The 10,403-nt window shown below is 46.1% G+C and overlaps 1 protein-coding gene across 2 annotated transcripts in view; it reads left to right on the plus strand.

Moving 5' to 3' along the window:
- Nucleotides 1-2,785: 2,785 nt before the first annotated feature.
- Dnajc8 (DnaJ heat shock protein family (Hsp40) member C8) overlaps nucleotides 2,786-10,403 on the plus strand; it is a 22,115-nt gene continuing 14,497 nt past the window's right edge. For both annotated transcript variants that reach the window (XM_008847963.3, XM_008847962.3), the window contains exon 1: nucleotides 2,786-2,915. In XM_008847963.3, the coding sequence (XP_008846185.1) occupies nucleotides 2,838-2,915 (78 nt within the window). In that variant the 5' untranslated portion in view covers nucleotides 2,786-2,837. The remainder of the gene's footprint in view (nucleotides 2,916-10,403) is intronic.

The raw sequence follows: 10,403 nt of genomic DNA on the forward strand, positions 1-10,403 counted from the left end.
ACATGGCAGCTAACAACTGTTAACTCCAGTTCCAGGGGATCCAACAGCCTCTTCTGTCTTCTGTGGGCATTGCACGACAGTACACACATACACATTAAAAAAAAAAAGCCGGGTGTGGTGGTGCAATGCCTTTAATCCCAGCACTCGGGAGGCAGAGGCAGGCAGAACTCTGTCAGTTCGAGGCCAACCTGGTCTACATAGTGAGTTCCAGGACAGCTGGAGCTACAGGGAGACCCTGTCTCAAAAAGACCAAAAAGAAAAAAAAAATAGAAAAAAGAAAAAAAGAAACGTAAAATGAATCAGCTGCTGTGCAGAGCAGCTGATTTTTGTGGAAGTTCAAAAAACCAAATACATAAATCAACAACTCCACTTAAGGGTATATATATTCCACCAATTGAAAACAGGCACTGAACCTACACACATGTAATGGCAGCACTTGGGAGGTAGATGTGAATCACAAGGTCATCCTCTGCTTTGTAACAAATTTAGGCCAACTGGGGTTAGATAAGACTTTGTCTTTCTTTTTCTTTCTTTTTTTAAAGGCCTTAGGAGGGGAGATTCTAGTCTTTTTTCTTTTCCATTTTATTTTATTTTATTTTATGTGTATGTGTGTATTGCCTGCATGTAGGTAAGTGTACCTGTGTCATGAAATGCCCGCAGAAGTCAGAAGAGGCTGTCTGTCAGATCCCCTGGGACCAGAGTTATGGACAGTTGTTAGCTGCCATGTGGGTGCTGGGATTCGAACCCGGGTCTTCTGAAAGAACCAGTGTTTTTTTATATTTTATTTATTATGTTCACTTTATGTGTATGAGTGTATTGTCTGCATATAGGTATGTGCACCCCTGTTGTGCAATGCCCGCAGTGGACAGAAGAGGCCATTGGATCCCCTGGAACTGGAGTTATGGACAGTTGTTAGCTGCCATGTAGGTGCTGGGATTTGAACCTGGGTCTTCTGCAAGAACAGTCAGTGTTCTTGACTGCTGAGCCATCTCTCCAGCCCCCACAACCAGTGTTCTTAACTGCTGAGCCATCTCTCCAGCCTCCAAGACTTTGTCTTAGAAAAAAAATCCAAACATACTGGACTGGAGAGCTGGCTCAGTGGCTAAACTCACTCTTGCAGAGGACTGGGGTTCAGTTCCCAGCACCCATATGGTGAATAGCAACCACCCATAACTGCAGTTCCAGTGGATCTGACACCTTCTGGCCTCCATGGGCATTGCACAACATGGGTATACTTACATACATGCAGACAAAGCACTCATAAAAAAAAAAATGCACACACACCATACACATGGACTGGCACTTGTTACCAAGCCTGACAACTTGAGTGTGATCACCAGCCCCACATGGTGGAAGGAGAGAACCATCTCCTGCAAGTTGTCTTCTGGCCTCTGAAAATGCACTGCGGCACCAAGCTTACCACTTACCCACCCACAATAAATAAATGTAATAAAAAACTTAAAAACTACGCCCAAACACAAATACCTGTCCATTCATGTTCATAGTATTCCTTCCTCTTTTTCTCTCCCTTCTTCCTCGTTTGTCCTTTCCTTCCTAGACAAGGTCTCATGTAGCCCCAGTAGTACAGGATGGTCTCAAACTCCCAAGCATGAAATCTTTTTATTATATTTTTTCTGGTATTTTTGAGACAGGGTCTCCCCTAGCCCGAGTTGACCGGGACACAGTATGGAGACCAAGCTGGCCTGGATCTCACAGAGATCTGCCTACCTCTGCCTGGGAATAGAGGTGTGTGCCACAGAACCCAGTCTGAGCTTGGATTTTTGATCCTCCTGTCTCCATCTTTGAAGTGTAGTAATTACACATGTGCATTCCAATGCCCAGCCTAAGTCTCCTTTAGAAGTGACTATTTTGGAACCAGCTAGAGGTAGTGGTTTACACATACCAAAAATCCCTGAAATAGCTAATATATGTTATGTGTATTTTATTTATTTATTTATTTATTTATTTTTATTTTGAGTCAGGTCTCACTATATACTACTGGCTGGCCTGGAACTCACTATGTATATCAGGCTGGCCTCAAACTCAGAGTTCTATCTGCCTTTGCTTCCAGAGTATTGGGATTAAACACATGAGCTTATTTTCTTAATTTTTAATTACATTTTTATTTATTTATTTTTTGGTCTTTTTGAGACAGGGTTTCCCTGTAGCTCCAGCTGGCCTGGAACTCACTGTGTAGACCAGGCTGGCCTTGAACTCACAGAGATCCGCCTGCCTCTGCCTCCCAAGTGCTGGGATTAAAGGCGTGCGCCACCATGCCTGGCCTATTATTTTTATTTTACATGTATGAGTATATTGCCTACATATGTGTAAATGCATCCCTGTCATGCAATGCCCAAGGAGGTCAGAAGAGGGCATCAGATCCCCAGGAACTGGAGTTAGTTACAGCCGGTTAGCTGCCTCGTGGGGAATCTAATTCAGGTCCTCTGCAAGAGCAGCCAGTGCTCTTAACCACTGACCTATCTCTCCAACCCCTTCTTTTAAATTTCTAATTACATTCATTTAGTGTGTGTGTGTGTGTGTGTGTGTGTGTGTGTGTGTGTGTACCCACGCGCCCGCATGGTGGTCAGGGAAAAACTTGAGGGCGTCGGTTCTCTCCTTCCACCATGTGCGTCCCAGTGATCGAACTCAGTCAGTTTTGGCCTGAAGCGCCTTCACCCGCTGAGCTGTTTTTCTGACCTTTCATCTTAAATTTAAAAAAAATCTCGGGCCCTTTAAGAGTGGGCTGGGCGTGGGAGGCGGGGCCGCGGAGGCGGGCTAGGACCGTTCCCGCGAGGCTGCGCCTGCGCAGCAAGGTCACGTGGTGGCTGGCCGGGAAAATGGCGGCTTCGGCTGAATGCGGTGGTTCGGGCGGCGGAGGCAGCACGGAGGAGGCTTTTATGACCTTCTACAGCGAGGTGAGCCCCGAGGGACGAGCGGTGGCCGCGGACAGCCGGCGTTCTGGCCGCCCTCCCCGGAGGCGGAGGCCGTGGGCCGCAGCCGGGACCGTTGGCCACCGTCCGGCCTTCGGGGCGGCGCGGAGCCTCCGGGATGTGCTTGCGCGGCGGCCGCTGGGCTGCAGGAGTCTTCGGGCCCCGCTGGCGGCTGTTGGGGCCGGGGAGGGCGGCCCGGAGCGCGGCCAGCGGGGCGCCTCGGACCCTGGAGCCCAGGACCGGTGGAGGCCCGGCCTTCCCGGGGAGCTGAGGCCGTGGACCCTGCTTTGCCTTCTCTCACGCCTCTGGGATGGATCGTGGCTATTTCTGCGATTCACCGGTGCTGGGCACTGCACGTCATGACAGGTGGGCGTTGTGATCCCGATCTTAAAGATGACGCGCGGGGTCTTAACAGCAGATGGCACGTCGGTGTCAGGTAGGACCGGAGTAAGCTTGATGTGAACTTTGTTTACTATTGCATCGCCAGCGCCTTGTAAACAGGGGCGTTTAGCATCTATTTGGTGAATAGATGGACAAGTGGAACAATAACATTGGCCCTCAGACTGAATTCTTTGCAAGGCAATTAGCCTGATTATAATTGAATTCTTTCTAGACACCGATTTTCACATCTGTGACACCAAGAAGTTAATATTAAAACAAGAGGTTTGAGGAAGATGAAAGGATTTAACATATAAAAAAGCAGCTCACAAAATATAAAGTAGGAGAAAGCTGGACATCGTTGCCTGTGGTCCCAGCACTGGGTAGGCTGGGAACAAGGATTGCCCGGACTTTGAAGCCGCTTTGGTCTGCATATCAAGTTACAAGGCTAGCTAGGGCTATGTAGTGAGACCCTGTCTCAAAGCAAAAACAAAAAACAGAAACATCCTTCTCAGAGTTAAATCAAGGTGAAAGATGGAGTCTTCTTAAGTGGACATTGATATGGGGTGTGAATGTGACCTGTGGCTAATTAAGCGTGGAATCAGGCTGGGAATGTGGCTCAGTGGTAGATTACCCAGCATGCACAAGGCCCTGGGTTCAACCCCCAGGACGACCAAGCAACAAAAACAAAAAGTTTTTTATCTTTTATCTCTGGTATTTGTTTTTGAGTTATTTATTTAATATTTTATTTATTTTTATTTTATGTGTATGAGTGTGTTGCCTACATGTATGAAAGTGCACCTGTGTCATGCAAAGCCTGTGGAAGTCAGAAGAGGCATTAGATCCCCTGGAACTGGAGTTATGGACAGTTCTTAGCTGCCATGTGGGTGCTGGGAACTGAACCCAAGTCCTCTGCAAGATCAGCCAGTGCTCTTAACTGGCCATCTCTCCAGCCCCAATATTTATTTATTTATTTGCTTTTTTTGTTGATTGTTTTTCACTAGTCCCAGCCCGCTTGGAAGTCACAATGGGAACCAGGGTGGCCTCGATCTTGCAGAGATCCACTTGACTCTGCCTTTCGAGGGCTGGGATTAAAGGCATATGCCACCACGCTGGCTCAATATATTTTTTATTTATTTTATTTTATTTTAATTTAATTTAATTTTATTTTATTTTAATTTAATTTTATGTGTATGAGTGTTTTGCTTGTATGTTTGCAAGAGCAGGACATGTGTGCACTGCTCACAGAAGCCAGGAAAGGATATTGGATCCCCTGGAACTGAAGTTACAGGCAGCAGTGAGGCACCATCTAGGTGTTGGGAGTTTAATCCTCATCCTCTCCAAGAGCAGCAAGTGCTCATAACCCCTGAGTCACCTCTCCAGCCTGCCTCCCTCCCCTCTCCTCCCCTACTTCCCCTCCCTTCCCCTTCTTCCCCTCCCTTCCCCTCTCTTCCCCTTCTTCCCCTTCTTCTCCTCCCCCTCTTTCCCCTTCCCATTTTCTTCCCTCTCTCCCTTTCAGATTTATTTTTATGTGTATGAGTGTTTTGCCTGCTTGCATATATGAATACCACGTGAATGCCTGATAACCCTGAGAGACTAGAGGGGGGTGTCAGAGTCCCTGGAACTGGAGTTAAAGATGGTTAGTTGTGGGGCTGGAGAGATGGCTCAGCCATTAAGAGCGCTGACTGCTCTTGCAGAGGACCCAGGTTTGATTCCCAGCACCCACATGGCGCCTATGAACCGATCCTTGACTCCAGTTCCAGGGGAATCCGAAGCCCTCTTCTGACTTTCAGGGCATTGCTCTGCACGGGTGCACTCACATACATTCAGGTGATACACTAATACACATAAAATAAAAATAGTAAAATATCGAATTTTTTTTTTTTTTTTAAAGATGGTTAGTTGTAAGCTGTTAATGTGGGTACTTCTGGGAACTCAACCCAGTCCTCTGGTCTTAACCACTGAGCCATCTCTCCAGCCTGTTTTTTCTTTTTTTTTAAAGAGAGAATCCTATGTAGCCAAGGATGACCTTGAACTCCTGATTCTCTTGCCTTGGCTTCAGAACTAAGGTCTGGGATTGAGCCATACTGTCCTTTCTTATCTCTGGTATGTACTACAGTACTTGTTACATATTATTTTCTCCGTAATATTAACTCTTCCTCCCTCCCTCCCTCTCTTTGCTGAGACTGAATCTCCCTATAGCCCCAGTTGGCCTAGAACTCCCTATGTAGACTAGGCAGGCCTTTTATCTCCCAGAGGTCTGCCTGCCTCTGCCTCCCTAGTTGCAAGATTAAAGGCATGCACCACCATGCCCATGCCTGAAACATAATTTTATTTATTTTTATATTTCTATTTATTTATTTTAAAAATATTATTTTTATGTGTATGTGTGTATTGTCTACATGTAGGAAAGTGCACCTGTGTCGTGCAATGTCCTTGGAGAACAGAAGAGGCTGTCAGATTCCCTGGAACTGGGGCTATGAACAGTTGTTAGCTGCCATGTGGGTGCTGGGATTCGAACTCAGGTCTTCTGCAAGGCCAGCCAATGTTCTTAACTGCTGAGCCATCTCGCCAGCCCCAATTTTTTATTTTATTTTATTTTATTATTTTATATTTTATGTGTATGTGTTTATTACCTGCATGTAGGTAAGTGCACCTGTGTCATGCAATGCCCACGGAAGACAGAAGAGGCTGTCAGATCCCCTGGAACTGGAGTTACCAGCTGCCATGTGTGTGCTGGGATTCAAACCTGGGTCTTCTGCAAGAACAACCAGTGCTCTTAACCGCTGAGCCATCTCTCCAGCCCCCAATGAAATGTTATTATTTTTAAGACAGGGTCTCTCTCTGTAGCCCAGGCTGGCCTGCAACTCACTTTGCCATACAGTCTGTCAGGAACTTGTGATCCTCCTGCTTTAGCCTCCCAAATGCTAGGATCACAGGAGTGAACCACCAGACCCAACTGTATTTACTTGGAAGTGTTGCTGTTCTGGTACCAAAGCTTATTGACGTCTAGTAATTTAGCAATTATAGTAGAACTTTACCCTTTCTCTTTTTCTTTGAGATAGTCTCTTAATGTAACCTGTTGGCCTTGAACTCCTGATCCTTCTGCCTCCACTGGGATTGCAGACATGTACCACCGTGCCCTCCTCTCTTTTATTTTTTGGTCTTTTTGAGACAGGGCCTCCCTGTAGCCCTGGCTGGCCTGGAACTTGCTGTGTAGACCAGACTGAACTTGAACTCACAGAGATCTGCCTGTCTCTGCCTCCCGAGTGCTGGGACTAAAGGCGTGCATCAACACACCTGGTTCAAGCTCATTTCTTTTTTTTTTGTCTTTTGAAACAGGGTTTCCTAGTAGCCCCAGCTGGCCTAGAACTCACTATGTAGAACAGACTGGCCTTGAACTCACAGAGATCCACCTGCCTCTGCCTCCCAAGTGCCGGGACTACAGACTTGCCCTGGGTCTACAGACTTGCCATGCCCAGCTCAAGCCCGTCTCTTAAGAAAGAAAAAAAAAAAAAGTCAGCTTTAATTTGTTTGGATTGGACCGGAGAAAGTACCTAGGGGAAAGTACTCAGCCATGGTTCGGCCACTGCTATCCGTCGTCTGCTCTGCTGTTGAGGTTCTGGGGATACGGCAGTGAGCCATAGAGGAAAAATCCTGTCTTCAGACAGCTTGCTTTTTATAGAGAAAGATAAGCCATAGACCTGTAAAATGTAGCCTCAGAAAGTGGTAAGTATGGGGAGAAAATAAGTCTGGGAAGGAGGGCTTGGGAGGTAGTGTGGGGGATCATCATGGAATTTGGAAGTGAGGAGGGAAGATGCTGAGAGGGAATGACTATTTTTGCTTTTCTTTTGAGATGTTCTGTAGCCCAGGCTGGCGTAGAATTCACCACATGGGCCCAGCTGTCTTCAAACTCATGGTGCTCTTCCTACTCAGCGTCCCCAGTGCTGGGATTGCAGGCACGAGCCCCCATACTTGGCCCTTTTGTTTAAAAAAAATTTTTTTTATTATTAGGCTGGGCGTGGTGGCACATGCTTTTAATCCCAGCACTAGGGAGGCAGAGGCAGGCGAATCTCTGTGAGTTCAAGGCCAGCCTGGTCCACATAGTGAGTTCCAGGACAGCTGGGGCTACAGGGAGACCCTGTCTCAAAAAGACCAAAAAAAAAAAAAAATTTTATTATTAATGAGGGGGCGAGGGAGAGGGTGCAAGTGTGCACACGAGTGTAGCATGAGGAGGTCGGAGGCAACTTTTGGAAATAGCTTGTCTCCTTCCCCCATAGGTTCCAGGGATTGAATTCAGGTCAGACTCAGGTTGTCAGGCTTGAGTGGCAAGAGCTTTTACGCCCTGAGCCGTCTGGCTGACCTACCCTGACCCCTGCCTTTTTTTTTTTTTTTTGCAATACACTCTTGCTTTGTGGCCCTAGTTGTCCTGGAACTTGCTACATGGACCAGGTTATCTTCAAGCTTTGCTTTTCTTGCCTCTGCCTCCTGAGTGCTGGAATTACTGTGTGTATGTGTGTGTGCGCGTGTATGAGTATGTTCACATGTGTATGTGCTCGTGTGCTTGTGCATGCATGTGTACTTGTGAAGTGTGGGTGTGTCGGCATGTAGAGGCTAGAGATTGACATCAGATTGTATCAGGTATCTGACAGTTTCTCACAGAACCTGGAGCTCACTGATTGGTTAGACCTGGTAGCTGGTGAGCTCCAAGGATTCATCTGTGTTGTTATGTAGGGCTCCTGTCCCTCCCCCCACCCTCCCCCCCAAGAAATGTGCTGGGGCTGCAGAAGTGCACTGTTGCTCCTTGCTTTTCTGTGGGTTTTGGGATTGGAACTTGGACTCTTTTCTTACTGACACATATCCCAAGCCCCTGGGATTACTTTATTTAATTTTAATTTAATTTAATTTAATTTAATTTAATTTAATTTAATGTGTATGAGTGTTTTGCCTGCATGTATGTATGTAGATGTACACGTGTTGTACAGTGCCCATGAAAGCCAGGAGAGGGTATCAGATCCCCTAGAACTGGAGTTATAGCCAGTTGATAGCTGCCATGTGGGTGCTGGGAACTGAACTCTGGTCCTCTGTAAGAGCAGCCAGTACTCTTACCTGCTGAGCCATTCCTCCAGCCCTCACCCCCAATACTTTTTAAATGACTGACATGTATTTTCCACCTTGCTTTGGCCATAGGAATAAAAGTCTGTTACATACCAGCTAGCATTCTAGCTCTGCCTTGTGGCAACAACGATGCTTCCCTGAGACTACCTGGTGTTTGTTGTTTGCAGTTGCTTTAGCCAGGGATTAAAAGTTTTTTTAGGGGGGATGGAGAGATGACTCAGAGGTTAAGAGCACTGACAGCTCTTGCAGAGGACTGGGTGGGATTCCCAGCACCCATGTGGCAGCTAACAACTGTTTATAAATCCAGTTCCAGGGTATCCAACACCTTCTTCTGACCTCCATGGGCATTGCACAACATGGATGCACTTACACACATGCAGGCAATACACTCATACATATAAGATAAAAATAATAAAATACTTGCCGGGTGTGGTGGCGTACGCCTTTAATCCCAGCACTCAGGAGGCAGAGGCAGGCGGATCTCTGTGAGTTCAAGGCCAGCCTAGTCTACATAGTGAGTTCCAGGACACAGCTAGGGCTACAGGGAGACCCTGTGTCAAAAAGACCAAAAAAAATTTAAAACATTTTTAGTAGTTACTTATTCCTTTCTATAGTGGTGTGTGTGTGTGTGTGTACTGGTATTGGGACTAAGGATTGAATCTGGGGCCTCAAGAATGCTAATCAACCCCTCTGCCACTGAGCAACATTTCCCAGCCCCATCGAGGCAGGATCTCGTGGGCCCTGCATGACATGTATCTATCAAGTAGTGGATGATGACCTTGAACTTCTGATCCTCCTACCTCCACTGACTGCTGAGATTACAGGCTTGTGCCTCCACACCTGGTTTATGTGTACTATGATCGACCCCAGGGTTCATGCATGCTAGGCAAGCACTCTACCATCTGAGCTGCATCCTCAGTCCCCCATGGTGATGTTTAATGCTGCTCATAGTTTATGTTTCAGTGTAATTGTATTTTCTCTCAAAATGAAAAATTAATAATTGTAACCACATGCAAGTATATTGTCTGATTGAGTGGAAGCCCTGTGAAAGTGGTGGTTGTGATTTATCTGTGAGTCTTCTTGATATCTGCTCTGGAGTCAAATTGTTGGGATAAATTTCTCACAATTTAGGTAATTAGAAATGTCAGTTAATCTATGTAAGCCTCAGTTTTCTTATGTGTAAAATGGGGATAATGGTAATACCTGCCAAATGGAATTATTGAGATTAATAATACATGTAAATGTAAACAAAATTTGTGTGTGGTGGTATATATGTGTGTGTGCACATGTGAGTACTTGTGTGTGAAGGGTAGAGGTCAATGTCTGCTGTCTTCCTCTATCCACCTTATTTTTATTTATCTATTTTTAATTTTTATTTTTTATGTGTATAAGTATATTGCCTGCATGTAGGTAGGTGCACCCGTGTTGTGCAGTGCCTGTGGAGGTCAGAAGAGGGCATCAGATCCCTGGCAACTGGGTTCTGGGAACCGAACTCCAGTCTTCTGGAAGAGCAGTAAGTGCTCTTAACCACTGAGCCATCTCTCCAGCCTCTGTTTATTTTTTGTGTATAAGTGTCTTTGCCTGCATGTATGTATGTATACCATGCGCAAGGCCGTAAGAGGGGGGAAGGATCTTCAGGAATTTGAGAGGATTGCTAGTTGACATGTGGGTATTGGGAATGAATCCCTGGTCCTCTGTTGTAAGAACTGCAAGTGCACCATCTCTCTAGCTCCTATTTTGTTTTAAAAATGCAGTAGTCGCCTTTTCCGCTACAAATGAATGCTAGTTCCTTAATTTTATTTATTTCTTTTTTTTGATCTTTTTGAGACAGGGTCTCCGTGCAGTCTCAGCTGGCCTGGAACTCACTATGTAGACCAGGCTAGCCTCAAACTCAGAGCTCTGCCTATCTCTGCCTTCCGAGTACTAGGATTAAAGGTGTGGGCCACCTTGCCCAGCTAGATCCTTCTTTTTTTTTTT

This window comes from Nannospalax galili, unplaced genomic scaffold (genome assembly GCF_000622305.1).
Source record: "Nannospalax galili isolate Female #2095 unplaced genomic scaffold, S.galili_v1.0 scaffold23, whole genome shotgun sequence".
Lineage (NCBI taxonomy): Eukaryota > Metazoa > Chordata > Mammalia > Rodentia > Spalacidae > Nannospalax > Nannospalax galili.